The 19185-nt window shown below is 36.2% G+C and overlaps 2 protein-coding genes across 5 annotated transcripts in view; one reads left to right on the plus strand and one right to left on the minus strand.

Annotated features, from left to right (window-relative positions):
• The window catches only part of adam12b (ADAM metallopeptidase domain 12b), an 85809-nt gene extending 82310 nt beyond the window's left edge, over positions 1-3499 (plus strand). The window contains exons 23-24 of the mRNA XM_026229691.1: positions 1207-1376; positions 1457-3499. Coding sequence (XP_026085476.1) covers positions 1207-1376; positions 1457-1496 — 210 coding nt within the window. The 3' untranslated portion in view covers positions 1497-3499. The remainder of the gene's footprint in view (positions 1-1206; positions 1377-1456) is intronic.
• A 7130-nt stretch (positions 3500-10629) lies between these two features.
• On the minus strand, positions 10630-19135 carry LOC113060622 (Krueppel-like factor 11). Of its 4 annotated transcripts, XM_026229695.1 has the most exons (5): positions 14646-14914; positions 14500-14552; positions 13370-13624; positions 11419-12214; positions 10940-11340 (listed from the first exon to the last, which is right to left on the minus strand). In XM_026229695.1, exons 2-5 carry the CDS (start codon positions 14536-14538, stop codon positions 11045-11047), a joined length of 1386 nt encoding a protein of 461 aa, XP_026085480.1. In that variant the 5' UTR covers positions 14539-14552; positions 14646-14914; the 3' UTR covers positions 10940-11044. The 4 variants fall into 4 exon arrangements, with proteins under 4 accessions (XP_026085478.1, XP_026085480.1, XP_026085481.1 ...); XM_026229693.1 differs by lacking the exons at positions 14500-14552; positions 14646-14914 and adding an exon at positions 19013-19135 and having other exon boundaries at positions 10630-11340; XM_026229696.1 differs by lacking the exons at positions 14500-14552; positions 14646-14914 and adding an exon at positions 15954-16017.
• Between the last annotated feature and the right edge of the window lie 50 nt (positions 19136-19185).

Genomic DNA, 19185 nt, shown 5'->3' on the forward strand with positions numbered 1-19185 from the left:
ACTTAACAGCTATGCATTTTTGTATGTATATATAATCTTTAGATTTCTTCCTTGCCCCATTGTAAGTTCATTACTGTATTTTGCTACAGAAGCTCTATATAGATAATGCCACAGATTCTGTCTATAGATCTTACCTAGTATTGAAAGGAATATAAATAAACCTTTAGTTCTCTTTCTAACAAATATATAATAAATTATTTTTTTGTTCTCCATCAGTGGCCATTCATCAAAAAGCCTTTCATAGCTCACATGCTGGGGCTGTGCAACACAATACAAATGACTGATGCATTGACGCTTGCTTGGTTTCTATGCTGACCTCATTCACATTAAACCCTTTTACATACAAAATCACCGTGGATTGTTTAGTGATCTTGAGTGCCCTTTTCTACTTGACTGAGTTCACATTTACTCAGGGATCCATGAAACACTTTCAACTCTTAACAGCGTTCTCACAAATTGGCCTTATGGCTCGACACACCGCCGTGTGCTCATGATTAAAAGGTCTTGTATTGCCATAATGACATTGCTTTCTGATGGTTCACAGGAAGAAATTACTAAAATACAATAGTTAGAAATGGCAATGAGGCAAAAATTTTGTTTCAGAAAGACACAAAAATGAGTGAATTGGTTGTCTCAGCATTTTGGATGAGTCAGTTTCTCCATTGTTTTCCACAAAACAAGGCTGAACAGCTGTGAAAAGGTAACAGCTGTATGCCATGACCTCATCCTCCGAGTAAATTGTTAATATATGATGACCTCTTGACTTAACATTGTGTGAACTGGGTGCTGGCAATGGGAGTGCTACACGTTTTGTTTTTCTGTTATTTGTATTGTTGTCAACCGGGTTTTTCAGGACGAGGAGTGTAATCACAGCGCCATCTAGTGGCACTAAGATGCTAGCAGTGTTTAATTTTTGAATGTTATTGAATATATTTATTTAATTAACCATATTTTGTAATTCCAGAGTCATGAGTGTATTTTCTGCAATAAAAACTATAGTATATATAGAGTATTGAGGGGGATGTTTTACATATATTTTTAGCATTTTAATTTAATTACATTTGGGTTTATATATATATATATATATATATATATATATATATAATTCATAATTTAAATACTTAAATATTTAGCTGAGACCCCCGGACTATAATAGTTTAAATATGTGTGTTAAACCAGGAAATTCTTATGTGTTGCCACATGTAGGACCAGGACAAGCCTAGTCCCCCGCAGAAACCACTTCCTGCAGACCCCTTGATCAGAGGCCACGGGGTGGTTCGAAGCATGTCCGTGGTGGGAGAGCGGATACATGGACCTTTAGCCGTCCCGATTCCAACAGTACCACGACCACCCCCTGCCATACCACTGCCAAACAGGTCAGTGCCATTGTGAGACTGCTGGCAAAACCACATATTCATGGATGACAACTAACTGCATTTTTTTGGCTACATTCTAGACCTCTTCCCAGATTATCACAGCCCTTTTGTGATCAATGACACATGGACACCACAGCACTGGGTGAATTTCACCAGCACCTAACACACTTGTTTGCACTATGAAAACTGTTGGACCAAGTGACCACCCTTGCAGAAACTCCACGGAGGGTCTCACAGAGAAGAGGGCTGACCGAACACCTTGGTGCTGCGCCTCCTCAGAAAAGGTGTTTGTTTGTCCTCACTCAGGTACTGCAGAAGTATTTAAGATGTATATTTATTGTGAGGAGGAAACTATGTGCTGTGCTTGACACTTTTTTTTTTTACTGTATGACCATTTTTGTTTGTTTCTAAAAATCTGATTGAAAATTAGGTGACAAATCATGTTTTCCATTCTTAAGTGTTTATTTCACTTCATTTATCTTATTGTAAGACTTATGTTGGTGTTGTGAAGATAAAAAAAAAGACCTGCTTTAAAATGATGCAGCGTGTCTGGGATACTGGAGTATAAGCAACCTGAAATCTGAATGACTAAACACTGGAATGGAATGAGCAACTAAGTGCAAAAAAACCTGCACAATTACTTGAATGAGGCATGTCAGGGAGAAGAAAAATTATGTGTGCCACGCTTATGGGCTTTGACGAACCATCTTTTTGTTAACTACAGTACCTTAAAAGTATATGTGCTTGAACAAATGCAGTGCTGCAGTATCTGCCAAAACAAGATTCATTACTACTATTGCTACAACTTCAGCCCTTTTAACTTATTTTCTACAATATTAAAGAAGAGATGTGCTGGACAATTAAACAGGCTAAATATACCTTATTATATAAGTTATATTGACTAGGGGCAGAGCCATAGCTAGACAGCAGAATATGCATAGCAACTACATAACAAAATCCAGTGAGTATTTATAGTCCAAACACTTGAAAGGTTGTGATGTTCCTTTTTCCAACGTGTTTTGAAACATTCAGAGGAATACCAGTGGCAAAACAGAATATGTAGTGACACCACAGACCTTAAAATATCACGGAGTCGCAGATCAGCGTTCCCACTGAGCCATCAGGATCCGGCAGCTGTCATGTCTGTGTCATTACGGCCTTGTTGTGCAGTATAAAAATAATTCTGTGAAATATCTTCCAATGCTTGAGGTTATAGATGTTGAATTTTCTGTACTATATTTCTTGTGTTATTTTAGACAGTATACACTACTAATCAAAAGTTTAGGGTCATTTAATATTTTTTTCAAGAGAATTGCAGAAATGTTTTCTTTTAATCTTACTGACCCCAAAATTTAGAATGATTTTAAAGTAGTCTTTTCAGCCAAATAGTAATTTTTCATCATTCTAAAAAACGTTTGACATCAAAATGATGTAAAGTAAACAGGATGTAATAAATATCACTGCTGGTGTGTGTTATCACAACTATGGCATTTTTACACAAGTGCTTCTCTCTTGCCCATAACACAGCTCTCTTTATGCACAGCTGGACTCATAGTTATTCCTAAATGTATGTGATTGTTGTTCTGACCCTGATGGGGGAATTACAATTCAGTTTTTCCACTTGATTTTCCCGTGTTGTTGCTTTGGGAGTATAACAAACCCAGCTGTCACAGTATTTCATTCAAGCCAAGCCTGTGTGTGTTTCTTTATGTTCTTGTTTACCTATTCACAGTAATGTATGTGCATTTCAACTTTTTATATGCACTCATGTGGATGTATTAAATGCTATTTTTTGACAGATAATCTGTCAGTCTGTCAAATTTGATGATCAATCATCAGAGAAGACTGCTCAGTTTTTGCACTTGCTATTGAAATCATTGTGTAACAGTTTTGTATACTACAAAATCCAGTTTTATTTCTATGAATTACCAGTAGGATATTAAAAGGGAAATGTGAATGCCTTCAAACACATAAAAAATGAAACTGGATACTGTTACTTCAAGGACTTGAACGAGAATAATAAATGAGGATATTACTATTGTGAATTCAATTTCATTTTATTTTACAGGGTCCACTACAGAAACATAAAAGTTGTTTTTTAATAACCCGAGGCTTTAATGTAATGTGTACAATACGACATTATAAGATAAAGATAATTTCTTGTCTCCATGGGAGAAATGTCACGTTGATGTCAGTCTATTTTAACCTTCAAATCTTATTTTATCCAGCAAGTTTATGGTGTTCTGAAACAGAAATTGTTTTTTTGTTCGAAGCTATAAAATAATATTAATTCATTAATGTGTAGTTTGTCAGGTAACCTGTCTTCCAAATGCTTTTGCCATATCTACTGCACCTGCTCCATACTACTTTAGAGTGTACATATAATTTTAGTGTTATCAATTTTCCTGCGACAAAATGTTTTATTGCTCTACTCTTATTGTTTAATCAGGTATGTATTATGAATATAATAATGATCATAATCTGTTACCTTCATGTGGTGATCTGCCCCACTGTCAAGCAGAAGTTTCACCAGTTCCGCATAGTTATTCAGCACAGCGACCTGAAAAATTATTACCAAAAAAAAAAAAAAATCGACTAATGTCATCCATCTTGTCCTCAGCAATTCTCATGGCTGTTTTGATGATAAATACAATTAGTGGTGTCTTGCCAGCTTTGTCACGGACTTTTACATAAGCTTCAGCCTGGAGGAGGATGGAGGTGACCGCAGCCTTTCCAATGATGGCTGACACACGCATAAGAGGAGTCCAGAGAGACACTTTATCCAAAACATCCACCTGTCAAAGTACAAAAACACATGCTTTCAACTGACAATACAGGGTCCGTCTCAACATTAGTAGTGAGCTGCCCCAGACGGTGCATTTAAAAAAGAAAATTCTTTCAAAAATCACCGCTATAGAGCTAAACTGATGTTTGAAAATATTTATTTAGGGCCCTCCCCAAGACAGCACAACAAATAATCATACTTTATTATACCTGAATGCGTTTGAACTTGTGAAATCAATCCAGCAAGACATTTTTAATGTTTGCAAGGAAAAACTGTTCTAAACAAAATCCGTCGGTGGGAGTGGTAGGGGATGGACTTTTTCACTGGAGGAAGCTTTATGAATTATGGATTTGTATTTTTGACAGTTAAAAGGTAAAACGCCTTAATGATAGATTTGTTTTTAATAAACACACAGCTTTTCACTTTACAAGACATAACTGATGGACTGTAGTCCTGTTGATTACTTGTGTATTATTGTGATTTTTTTTATCAGCTGTTTGGACTCTCATTCTGACGGCACCCATTCACTGCAGAACATCTATTGGTGAGCAAGTGTTGTTGTGCTACATTTCTCCAAAACTGTTCCGATGACTCATCTACATCTAGGCAAAATATTCAGCAAATTTTCCTTTTTGGGTGAACTATTCGTTTAATGTCCTCTCACCTCACAACAATCCTGGATCATATATGTAATGACAGACAGGTGTCCTCCATCCATGGCCCAGTGGAGCGGCATGCAGGTGTCTGTATCTTTAGATTGCAATGTGGAGCTGCGTGCACCGGTGTAAAGGTGACCAGCAAAACAGGCCAGCATTAAACTGAAAAAAAAAATGCATAGATAAAAATATGCATGTTAGAAGACATAAATTATAAAATTCAGCTATACAGAAAAGACATATGCAGGCTCACCTGTCTTTTCCAGTGCTGTCTTTCTTGTTAATATCAGCTCCATGTTTCACAAAAATGTCCACTAAGCTACAAACCAAACAGATGCTGATCATTATTAGAAATATATGACTATATTTCAACAAACTACACTTTTCTCTCATTAAACCACATAGAAATAACTACAAAAAACCTAATGTGAGATTCTTGCTGTGACTTCATCTCTCTGTACACTAGCTTTGTGTTTAAATGAGTAACATCAGAAGTACGTTTACCTGGTGAAACCTTTCTGTACTGCCACCATGAAAGAGGGGTGAAATCCATTATATCATAAACATCCATGTCGACAATTGTAAGTGATAAATTACTTGAAAGGGGTTTTGAATGATGTGTGAACTGTCATTTAACCTGTTAACTGTCACCCGTCCGCTCTGTGGGACACCTACATTTACTTCACTATATTACAATTAAATCTAATCTAATCTTGACAAACTATATATCGTTGGAAAGGTCTAAGACTCCCAAATATATATTTTACCAGTGGTTTTTTTTTTCTAAAAATTATATAGGAAAAGTAATCGATTAATTTATGCACCCAAGAGTGCACCTTAAAAAATCTAAATTATAACTGGAGTTTTGACCTTTGTTTAAAAAAGAAGATTTGTTTGTTGCCTTTTTCTCTATGACATTTTAGAAATCATCAGAAGTTATATATCGACTGAAAACTTAAAATCTCAAAATGTATCCTTTAAAACCCATTTTAAAATCATGTAAATGGTACATCAAAATCATGTTACAAAATATTTTCATTCATGAATTATAAAAATGTAAGTTTGGATCGTGCACTACAGTCAATGTTCAAAAATGTGAGTGACAGTTAAGGGGTTAAGTGGATATTTCACGTAATCATCATTAATCACCCTGTTCCACAGAAGAAACAAAGTCATACAGATTTAGAATGGCATTGGTGGGATTAATGATGACATATTTTTCATTTTTGGGTGAAATATTTCTTGAATCAGTACAATGTTCGTATCATTATAGCATATGAAGAAGCTTGAAGTGTGAGTGTGGTCTTACAGATGGTCATTGAGTCTCATCCTAACTGTGGTCAGCTCCTCTTCATCCTCCCTTGCAGTAAAAACTGCAAAATTGTGAAATATTATTACAATTTTAAAAAGGGTTTTCTATTTTAAGATATTTTACAGTAGAATTTGTTCCTATGATGGTAAAGCTAAATTTTCAGCAGATATTACTCCAGTCTTCAGTACCAATTTTCTTCTTAAAATAAATCAAGTTAAAAAGAACCAGATATATGTGCAATCTTTTGTAACATTATGGATGTCTTTACTTTCACTTTTGATCAATATAGTGTGTCCCTGTTGATAAACATAATTTCTTTCCCAAAAAAAAAGAGAAAAAGATCCTAGAATTTTGAACATAGTGTAGTGAACCAAAAAGAGTTTCTACAAATAACAGAGAGAAGCATGGGATTATTAAGTTTAAAGTAAGAAAATAATAGACCAAGTCTTTGATTGGAGATAAATCTCACGGGTGGTGAAGACAGAGAGCACATGGCTGAGGCTGCACTCCCCTTAAGGCTCTTTAGTGTGTTGTTGCAGTGTATCGTCCCACAGATGTTCAAACTACAGATCCAGTTCACTCATATTATGACCGATGGCAGAAGTGGATGCGCGACGCTTGCAGTTTGTAAACACCGTTTTTGATTGGCCAAATGAATGCCTACGTCATCCACAACTCTGTCAGACGCGTCGTGTACTTGCAGCGCGTTCTTTCGCTGGTTCTGAGAGCGATCTAGTTTTTCGTTGCGTCGTTGTTTGCAACACATGCAGTATTAAATCCAATAAGATACAAATACTTTACGGATGTAAATTATTTTTGCGTGTTTTTTTTTTTCTTCTAAAATGTCTATTTTATGTTGTTATTTTAGATTATCAGATACTCAAATTGTTTGTCAGCGCTTGTAGACATGTGGAAATTGGCTTATTTTAGAAGGATGCCGTGAAAATGTGTCATTGAGAGATGGGCGCAGCAAAAAGCAGGATGAAAAAAGTCGCACCAGCAACCGAGGAAAACGTCTGTAGCAGCGGCATTCACCAGGATGAACGTCAGCTGTGTGGTCCCTCAGAGACCAAAAGCTCAGCTCGGCGCCTGACAGTCAGAAGGAGAGCCCAGGCTGACTGGAGCAGTGAGGGGCAGGACTCTGAGCTCTCAGCCGACGGCCTCGCGGAGGAAGTGGACAGAATCCTCGCTGAGTGTGTCAGCACTGATATAATATCACTGAAAAGGACTTCTTATGAGATGCCACTGTTTGGATCGAACTCTTTAGGGCTTTACTACGCCAAAGGCCAAGACAGCGACAACGTCTACAGTGGCAGTGCACGTGACAAAAATGTAATTAAAACAGTGAACAAACCAATCTCTATTGATGAAAAGGTAGGACTGCTGTTCATTTTTAAAATAGTTCCATTAAAATACTAAGGTCTCACCTTTTTCCATTTGACCAGTGACAATGGCAACTAATCAATGATAAATTATTAATAGAAACTATTAAAGCCATTATGTAAGGAATGAATCCCTATCTATTTCCTGGCTTGAACAGGTCAGGCCTCCACAGAGCTGTGCCAACACAGAGAACACAGCAACAGCTTCGTAAGTCAATTCCATCAATTATTTATCAATTATTATAAAACTTAGTGACATACATCATTTCCAGTGAAGGAAGTTAGGCTGTGTCCAGTGCCATGCTTGCTTGAGAGTACTGGTTTAAAATCTTAATATTGATTAAAAAGACAAATAAATATTGATGTATTTTACTTGTATATTTTACAACACATTTTATCATTTGACGACTTCTCTATTGAAAACGAAAATGTACTGTATAAACTGTGAAATCACCTCTTTATTTCTTGGTTAATAAAATAAAAATAAATGATGATGTGGTAACTTTAATGTCCCATTAGTTACTGTTAGTTAATGCATTATTACCTCACAATGAGGAAAACATTTCTTACAGAATGTCTAAATCTTTGTTAACATTAGTTCATAAAAACACAAATTAAAAAGGTTAATTCATGTCAGCTCAGGTCCATTAAATAATATTAACAGAAACAACTTTCGATTTTAATAATTCAATACATTTTTTAATGAACATTAGCTAGGATTAAGGATTAATTCATTTTAACTATATAGCTAGCTAATGTTAACAAATGGAAGCTTATTGTAAAGATTTACCAATGCATCTTACCTGCATATTTTACACACACGTTTTATAATTTGATGACTTCAGATCTTTGTTGAAAAAAAAAAAAAAAAAAAAAATATATATATATATATATATATATATATATATATATATATATAGTTGTATTTTACCTGTATATTTTAGAATATTTTTATCATTTGATAATTTTAGATGTATAATGAAAAGCAAAACACCTTTATTAACCTTTTTTTTTGGGGTTCTGGAATTGGTGGTTCACCTGTGACCTTGCCTATCATGTATGATGTTTCAGAAGAGGACCTCATGAACACAATCGAGAGAGAGTTTGGTTAACAACCAACTGATGTATGAGAAGGACTATCAATTAATTACTACAAAGTATTAAGATCATTTTTATATTAATCACTGATGTTTTGGCATAAAATGTTTGATTTTAAGATATATATATATATATATATATATGTATATATATATATATATATATATATATATATATATATATATATATATATATATATACATATATATATATATATATATATATATATATATACAGGCTTACCTAAAGTCCATGCTCTCAGCAAGGCTGCTAAAGAAGCCTGTAATTCTTTGAGAGACTGGACATGTCTTGTGGTTAAGGATTAAGTTTATTCAGTTTATTAAGTCATTATTCTAATAAAAAATATACTTTGCTTTTGATGTCTTTGAAGAATAATATTCTGTAAAGCAGCTTGCCTGAGAAAATAACATATGGAGTGGATCATTTAGTTCCATTTCCTGACCACACTTCTAAAATCTTCCACCCGTCCCAAGACAGGAATTCATATCAGCAGTTTTAGAGGCTCCATGGAGGCCCCCTAACTGCCCTAAACCACCCTGATGTATGTTCACCAGATTGAATAGCCTCCAAAATACTGAATACAATTTCTTTTGAGGCACACAGTGAAAATCATGCAGAATCTGGTAATATGTAGCTTTAATAAAATTAAAAATTAATATAAATAAAAAAAATTGGTTAGTTTTAGCTGTAACAACAGCATCAAAATCTTTATGGTACCTAAATTTAATACAGTTGTGTTTAAAAAAATGTGTTTGTTTTGTCAACACCGAAAGCTGTCGTATTTGTTGTTGTTGTTTCTGACGATTCAGTATGATGGAGACGAACATCGGTATATAAAGACATCCTGTTTAAAAATATGTATGTTATTTTTGTATTAAGTGATAAGCAACTTTGTCCTTTCAATATATATATATATATATATATATATATATATATATATATATATATATATATATATATATATATATATATATATATATATATATAATAATAATAAATTAAACAACCTGGTCTATAACAGCAGAAATTCATATAATATACATATGGAGCGTTCAATTTTAAAAAAAAGTCATTAAGCTTTTGACCGTACGGTGTCGCTGTTGCTGTATTATAGGAGAGTCATTGAAGGCTCGTGGCTGAGGAAAGTCGGTCAGTAAGGCAGGAGGCGGCGCACCGTTCTGAAAGCTGATTGGTCGCGCCTCCACTGGCCCTGTTTTAAGCGCAGCAGTCGAGTGCGCCACAGTGCATATTTCCCATTAAAACTGTGACAATGGGCTGAGCAGTAATTACAGACATCCGGTCTCAATCTCTGAGGAAACATTAATATTACTGGAAAGAACACGATTTATTCCCTGCCTGCGGTAAGCAATTACGCACAAAACTTTTTTTTTTTTTTTTGATTATTTCACAATGTCCTTTCCAAAACTTGTTTTTCCACGTCGGAACAACACGTTTGGCAAATAAATTGAGCATTTCGTCTAGATTCAGGGCCTTATTACTGACATATAAAATACATATCTTAGGAAAATAAATATATACATATTAAATTATTAACTATCACACACACATATTATATAACATTTATAATTATACCTTGTGAGAGAAGGAATAATGACATCTTTTAAAACATGTCAACTGAGTCTTTATAATAAAGAAGTTGATCTATTCTTTATTCAATGGGGTTTCTCTTAAATTAATTTTGTTTTGTTTTTTACTGACCTGAGGGTTGCTGGCAATGAACAAACTGACTTGTGTCATCTTGCTGCTGATAAGGATTAGTGGTGATGCATTACACAAAAGATCTAGTACACAGACCTCACGAATCTGACAGGAAGTGGATGCATCATGGGTGTGTCAGCAGTGTGAGAGTGGAAGTTCTGTTACCACCAAGAGCAGCGAGAAGCGCACAAGAGTTGCTGAATTTTTCTTTTGCCACAGATTCATTTTTTACATTTTCAATTTCAGTTCTTCAGTGCTGAAAAAAATTACACACGCTCCCTTAATCTTCATAGTTTAATAAAAAAAAAGAGTATTAAATAAAAGTATTATATGATAATCACAGTGTAGATTAATTATCCACATATACATTTTTACATATTTTCCTTTTTCTAATTTTGCGTAGTCTAGCATATATTTCCACTAGATATGTACATATAAATGTATACAAAAGAAAAGAATAAAAAGGAAGAAATTTTAAGACAAACATAGTACAAAGACTTTGGCAAAAGAGTGCATAAATCTTTTACACAATAGGAAACAAAACGTTCCATTGCAGAGTGCGAAATATGTGCAGCAAAGACAGCAGTCCAGTGCATAATCACGTTATTGCCCATGAGAAAATTGACAGCCTTGCCCTCATGAAGTGAGTCCCTGCATAACATCAGTGAGAGTTCAGACTTCAGTCTCAAAGAATGTCAGTTTGAGGCTGGCAGCAACATGCTGACCGGTAGTGCTGTGCCAGTGGGCAAGGCCTTGGCTGTGGTGATCTTGTTGAGGTTTCGCACCTCTGTCTGCCAAGATGGGATCTTCTTGGTGGTCATGTGTCGCCGTGCATGCTTAGTGAGGTGGTCACTCCGCATAAACCGTCGGTCACACACTGGACAGACAAACTTCTTCTCACCCGTGTGTGTTCGCCGGTGCCGGGAGAGCTCGTCAGATCGAGCGAATTTCTTATCGCATCCTTCCCAGTTGCAGCTAAAAGGTTTCTCTCCTGGAAGACAGAAGACTTGTTAGATGACCTACTTGACCAGACATTAGAGGTTGAGACTACATACTGAACATTATTTACCTGTGTGGGTTCTGAGATGCGCCTTGAGGTGGGAACTTTTAAAATAGGTTTTCCGACAGCCTGAGAAATTGCAGACATAGTTGCGTCTGCGGGAAAATTCCACCTGTGTGGCGTTGCTCTGTCCCGAGGGCACGTATAAAGGTGCTGGAGCCAAAGGGAGGAGCTTTGTGTTGCCTAGGGTCATAACAGTCTGTTGGCAATGTGGAGCTGAAGAAACTGGTGACTGTGGCATCACGAACATCACCGTCCCCTGAGGCATTGGAGAGCCCATCAGGAGCTGCTGTGGTAAGACAGACTTCACCCCAGGGCTGGGATTCTGAATAAACGTGGCGGAGATGACTCCAGGTTGGGCCATCGGGAACATTTGGCATATGATTGGCGGACTGGAGGTTGGGGGCGGCGACTGAGAAGATGATGTAATGGAGGGCTTATCAGCCTCAGAAGGAAGTCTGCTGATGTTTTGGCATTTGCCTTCTGTAGGGGTGTGGGTCTCGGTTTGGTAGGACAAGGTGGGTGATGAAGAAGTGTTCTCAGTCTTTTGTGGGTGGACAGCTTGTGGAATGTTCTGATATAAGGTGGTGTCAGCTGTGTGGCGTATTACGCTGGTTGCCATGGATCTACAAGGTGTGGGTGTGTTTTTTTCTGTGGGGTGCTCAGAACAGGGCATGTGAGTGATGGAGGTCATGGTTGGACTCGGGAGGCTGGGACAGGGCCGGGCCAGTGGGGAAGGGGGGGCTGGCACTGATGTGGTGTTGGAGATGTCAGTAAAGCCGGGACTGTGTGGAGGGGTCATGCACTGCAAGGAGAGAATGCATTCGGAGTTAAGAGGCGCTCAATATATTGGTACCATATCATTAACAGTAAAATATTAGATATTTTTTTTATTTATCAGTAGCAATATTGGATAAATAAAGACCAATATTGTATTTTGTTTTATTGTGCATGCAATTAATTACTGTTGCATTTATATATATATATATATATATATATATATATATATATATATATATGTGTGTATATATATATATATGTGTGTATATATATATATATATATATATATATATATATATTGCTGTCATCTAACACTCATATGATCTTAATCTTTAAAAACACTAATAATTTAATACTATTGTAAAATATAATCTTGATTTTTAGGGATGCACCAATATTAAAATGGCCAATAACAGTAAGCTGATTTTTACTTGTACGTTATGGCCGACCACCGATAAATGGCCGATATTAAAATGGTAAAAGTAATCATTTTAAAATTAAAAAAACACTAAAAACTAAATCAAATTTCAATTTACACATAAATCTAAATATTATAATGTACAGTGTAATTTTTTTTTAAACAAATTGAGCAACTCTCACAATTAACATAAAATTTGAATACTGTACATTATAATGTTTTAATGTCTAAATTCACATTCACAAGGTTTTACTATTTTATCTTTCATTAAAAAATCTTTTTTAAGCATATTAATATCGCCTATTTATCTGTTACAACACCATAATTATAGGCTTATCTGTCAAATGTTGACACATCCCTAAAAATCAAGCTCTTTGGAAAACAACTAAACCTTATTGTGGAATTTTATATGGATGACTGGCTTTTCTATTCTGTGATTTCTATTCATATCTGTACTATTTTGTCTGTTCATCTCTCAGCATCATTACGGCACAGGTGATTCGTGTAATCACATTGAAGGAGCCTGTGCTGAAGTTCAGTTTGCAGATGTAGCTTATCTCAAGATTTCCACCTGTCCAGGGTGTCATAAAACCCTCCCAAAGTTTTCAGCAAACAAATCAGGTTCTGATAAGTGCTTTGTACTACACCACGCAGCACCAGAGGACTGTAAGGTTCCCCGGAGTGAATGTTAACAAACTAAACAGAGCTTGAAGTGAATATATTTTATCTTCTAGCAGATCATTCCAATTAAAGATGACTTACCAGTGAAGAGAGCGAGACAAAGTCTTTTGGGGTCTCCGGCGGTTCGGGGTGCAGGAGAGAATCACAGGAGTCTGATGCTGGCGTGAGAGGGCGAGGTTTGAAGGCATTGGGTTTTGGAGACATCTGACTCCAGAAGCTCATATAGACCAGAGCTTCAGCAGCCTCGAGATCATTGTATCCCAGAACACTGCACGAAGAGTGCTCACTGTGCCTTTTCCCTTCCAGGAAGTCCTCACAGACATCCATCCGAGCTCCCTGAGAAGAGCACAAGAAGACAACAATACTAATGTAAATTATTGCTTTATAGGCGAAAGTAAGCCCTCTGGTTGTTTTGACACATTCAGATCGGCTGCTGGGTGGATCTGAATGAGACTTGCTCTGCCTTTATCTATTCATGGATCCAGAAGCAGTATGACGGTTTAACAGAGAAGCCCTTTTTAGCACAGCCCCACTGGAGGGACCCTCCATCACTAGACTGAAGTCACCTACCACCGCCAAAAAAACAAAAAAAACGGTGACGTGCTCACAAGCTGGCCAGGTTAAACGGCTGTGAGCAAAACTTGTAACCCCCTGACAGACACGGGAACAGCTCGAGGCCAGAAAACTTTTACTGACTGTAAACCCCTCCCATTCGCTGCTCTTCAGAAATATAATACCATTATACCACAGTTAATAAGGTGACTTGACTTATGTACAATCTGCATATAGTGAGTCATCAAAGCCTCAATGCATTACATAATACAATAAACAGGTGGGATATCCAGTTTGATCCAAAAGACAACTTCTCTTCTGCATTTTTCTAATTTTAAAATCAATTTGGTCTCATATTTTACACTAGAATTAAGCTCGCTGATGTCAACATAAATTAACAGCAATGGAGACTGTTAAAAAAGGCATTAAAAGTAAAATGTATATATACACAGACAAGTATAAAAAAAATAGGCAAGACACAAATATAAATAAAATGATTTTTTCCAGACGTCAACTTGAGGGTTAACAGGAATAACGGTTTGTCTACTACAAAAGAGCCTTGTTGTTTATCATCACAGTTTGTGACAGTTTCATGTTTTCAGAAATGTATAATTTTTAAACACATTGTTACATTTCGTGATGCTGATATGAATAGTTACAATGTAAGTAATTGGTGACGTCAAGCGTTTCAGTTCCATTACCAGTTACCAACCTGCCAGTGTCAGTGAATCATAAGCAGCTCAAATATTAAAATAGCTATATGACATAGAAATAAATATTGTATAATTAAATATTCCGATCTTACCCCACATATTCCCTCCATGTTAGAAAACTGACGTGTTGACATCTGCTCAAAACGTATGAAAAATAACTAAATCAAAAGTAGAGCCGAACAAAGACACGGAGCTGCTCCGCCCGTTCAGTGACGCGACTCTCACCGGAATTCAGTTCGCCTTTATCAGCAGCTGAGTAAAACAAGCCCCAGAAAAAAAGAAAAGAAAACAAAATTCACAACAGTCTGGCGGGTGGTAACACTCCACCAATGAAAAAACAAATGTGTGTGAGACCTTGACCAATGGTGTGAAGGCCGACGCGTGATCAGTGCGTGATAGGCGCGCGATTGGAGGAGTGGGGGTGCGTGGCTGCGGCTGGGCGTGCCGTGTGGAGAGAGTCAACAGTGCCGCTGTAAACTCGCTGAACTCACAGTCCGGAACTGGGCGAAAGGTCGCAGCCTTTAGGAGCCGTGTAAGAGTGAAAATAGTGTTTGTGTGTCAGGTCAGTCTAAACACGTAAGGGCTGCACACACTGCACCGGGAGCCGAATTAGAACCGCAGACACGAAGAAGCAAGAACACGAATGCATTTATGCTTACATCCAGTCGAATGTTAAATTCATAATTTTAATGGTGATTAATCCTTAAGCAATGCATAACTTCAATAATAATAAAAAAAAAACTCTTTAATTTTAAATAATGATAAAATGGTTATCAACCATGCATTTTTAAGCTTAGCCTACTCTTAAAGGCAAACTATGTGCTGTTTTAAATTTTTATTGACATTTGACACATTCCTGCAGGGTCTAAAGGGGGTCATCTTTGTTTTATGGTTTTCTGTTACATGACACCAAAAGTAGTTTTCTGCTCTTTTAGCTTTTTAAAGTTTTTTTCACGGTCTCCAGTTATCTTTTTAATGTATTTTGAACAACTTAAATAATTTTTTTTTTAAAATATACTTTTAACATGACTGCACACAAATGTGAAAGTGAAAACATGAACAATGAATTTCCATGAATTTCAAGATGCTTATCATGTCTAAACATGAACACGAAGATACATAACATTTTTGTAGAGACTGTCCTTTGAAAAAAAAATATTGAAAAATTGAAAAACTAATGCAATTTTATTAATTTTGTCTTTATAAAATTTTCTTGCAGCATAGCATACAATTTGTCCTGTTGAAATGTAATAGATTGTTTTCAAATCACAACATTTTTGGCCCAGAATAGTTTAGTGTTTACAATCTATAAAGTTTGCATAATATGCAATGAAATTTAAACATAAAAATAAGCCACAACTCTTAATGCAATCAGCTGTGTTAATGCAATATAAACTTACCTCGATCTCTGGTCTGATTTGAACCCAGTTAAGGGCCTTTAAAAAAACAATAATTCTTGAAGATCTGAGGTGGATGTAACCATCTCTGTTTATGCTAATGTGCTGAAAATTCGCCTTGTCTGAATTTAGTATTTTTTTTAGTCACACCCTCTCAGTGAGGACGGGGTGACAGTAACTCATTTGTAGACATTCAGAAGCAGTGACATTTAAGGAAGTCGATGTTAAATGAAGTCATCCTGAAAAATGTCAGGATGTTCTGATCACAGTCCCTGCAGGTGATAGACGATGCTGTAAAAGTGCTTTATGAGACTATTCTTTGAAAGGAAAATCTGTTAAGGGAACGTCTTTTTTCAGTCCCTGCTACAAATACACACTGATACCGACAGACTGAGCATGAACACTGTCAGACATCCAAGTATTTTATCTTAACCATTTATCAGTCATTTTACTTTACCAGGGAATAATTTGAAAACTTACATTATGCATGAGTCTTTGAAGATAATTACCCTAAAATGGGAGATATGAATGAAAAAAAAAATGATATAGTGATTTTATTACCCCTAAATTACATGATTAAAGTATGAAATATTTCAAATGGTGAACCAGCATGAAGGTGTTTGGAGACTATTTTCAGAACAGTTGAATAGTGACAGCATTTTGTGACTGAAGATTAATAAATTGTTTATCACATAAATATATGGTAATAAAACATGTATAGACATAAAACATGTATAGATATATCCTTAAGATAAAATAAAATGTATATATTTAAACATAATGTTAATCTTTGAAAATTATAATATATAAAATATAAATTTATACTGTATAGCATTATTAATAATAAAAAAAAAATCTGTATTGTGCCCCATAAGAAAGTTGAAATACCTTGCTCAGACTGGAACAGAAATATCCAATCTTTTAATTTATTAATTGTTCATTTTAATCATTTTCGATTTAGTTTATTAGGCTAAGACATTTGATGGGACAAAAACAAGAAAATGTGCTGCAAAGTTATGTGTCATGCCTGTTAAATAAATAACAGGCTGTATGATTTCCAATTCTTTGAGCACTAATATTTTAATTTAGTATTTTTATTTTTATAAAAAGAAAAATTCTGATTTGCCTCATTTTTAAGTTTGCATCATAATCAAAATCAAAGTCTGTGATTTTGTTACTTTCCTGTTTATTTCTGTGAAGCTGCTTTGAAACAATCTCTATTAAAGGTAAAAAGATCCTCTTCAGCTCTCCATAGGATGTAAGGCCACATGTCAGTTTGTCTGCTAGTGTGCACTTATGAAAGCAGCAGAACGGCCGAGTGCATCACATAAGCTCAGGCGGTCCGTGCTGTAGTGATGATCATGTTCTGCCAACAGCAGTACAGCGAGCGGCGTGTGGGAAGTGTAGGAGTTATGTTAGGAGCATGAGGCATGTTAGTGATATAAGTGGGCCAGACTGAGAAAGAAGGGAAGGAAACTAGAGGAAAGGTTATGCTATTCACATCACCCCTTCCCAAACCTCCCAGCACCCTACACCAGGTCTAATATAACGGCTTCAATCCAGAGTTATTTTAAAAGGTGTTGGAAATACTACTCTGCTTGTGGTGTTGTTGTATTATGCACACAGTTCAGTCTTATATCAGTTGAAACTTTCATTGTACAGCAATGCAATAAAATTTTTACTATATTTTCTATACTGCAGGCTACACAACACTACTTCAATCTTTTTTCTGAAGACCTAAACTAAGGTACCTACATTGTAATCAGCTGTCATTAAAAGGTATCGGCCACATGTGTGTCTGTTTGTGTTGTGTGTGTGTGTGTGTGTGTGTGTGTGTTGGCAGCACTTATTGGCAATTCAGACGCACGTAGATTTCAACAACAGGCTGATCAACAGAAACTCCTCGCTTCACTGCAGTGGGTGTGTATTTGGGTGAAAGGGCAACATTTGGAACAGAGCGTCAGTTTTGTTTTAAAACAGATCCTGTTTTGTGGAACGCGAGGTGCTGAGTGGCACATTTGTCATCTGGCCCTCTGTGTGTAGAGATATGTATGCGACCTGTAGATGGTTACGATGACAAAGCAAGTTATACTTCAAAATTAAAATTAAATTTAGTGCATACATTTCAGTACCGCCTCGTAGAATCCTACACTATCCCCAACATTAAACCCATCTGCTAGAACAATATCTCCAGGTAACAGGTTTTTTTTCAGAAGGTCACTCTCTTCTGTAATTTGCTTATCACTAACTCTTCCTCCCCAAGCAGAAGACATGTAAGAAACGTACCGATAAGAAACTTAACAGTGTGGTGATGCTTATAGTTAAACCATGTTTGGGCTGTAGCAAGCAAATTAGAAGGTCTTTAAAATAAATGCTTCAAAACAGTCTGTGATCACAGCAACTCTACAGTACATCCAAACACTTGCCTGTATGGCATTGGCATTGTGGCTTGAAGTATACCAATTAAACACTGGAGTAAGAGACATCGAACCTGAAAGCCAAATCTTTCAGAGGAAGGTTTAGTCTCAATCTCGTCCAAACTATAATTAACTATTCAATCTTAGAAAGCACAAAGAAATGGCCACATGTGATATGAAGGCTCACACAGCTGAAAAACCTTCATTAAAACTAAAAAGTTAGAGAGTCCCAGTATAAAGCTTTGTCAAGTCTTTGTTTTTCTGAAAAGACTCTTAGCTAAGCTGGCCGTCAAGTGCTTTAGTTCTTATATCACCCAGCGTGGTGTTGTGGTGTGCTTGAGAAATATATAGCGGTAGGGACAGGGATTAGTTATTCAAATTTCTCTATATTAATAATGACATGACTTGTTGTCTATTTATACTACTTGGTATTCCGCATTCTAACAAAGTTACAAGTTATCTTTTCCAATTTATCTGCAGATTCATATTTTGACACTACACATATTTTATACACCCAGGTGTGTCCACAGATAATTAATTATCTATTGTGTAAGCCTAATTCAAATTTTACATGCATTATTTGTTGTAAGAATATCGTCTGCCTTATAGAAATACTGGATACAGTTATTAATACAATTACTTTACCTTGTTGATCACGTAACATCTCTGTGTTGTCCTCTTGCCCTGTGTTCTCAGCTGACTCATGGAGATCCAGCAAGGCCTCTGCTGCTTCTGCGTGTCTATGTTGATCATCTCTGGACTTCATCCTCTCCATTCGTTTAAGCGATGCTTCTGGCATGGGGCTACATTTCTGATAA

Source organism: Carassius auratus, chromosome 42, assembly GCF_003368295.1.
Source record: "Carassius auratus strain Wakin chromosome 42, ASM336829v1, whole genome shotgun sequence".
NCBI classification, from domain to species: domain Eukaryota; kingdom Metazoa; phylum Chordata; class Actinopteri; order Cypriniformes; family Cyprinidae; genus Carassius; species Carassius auratus.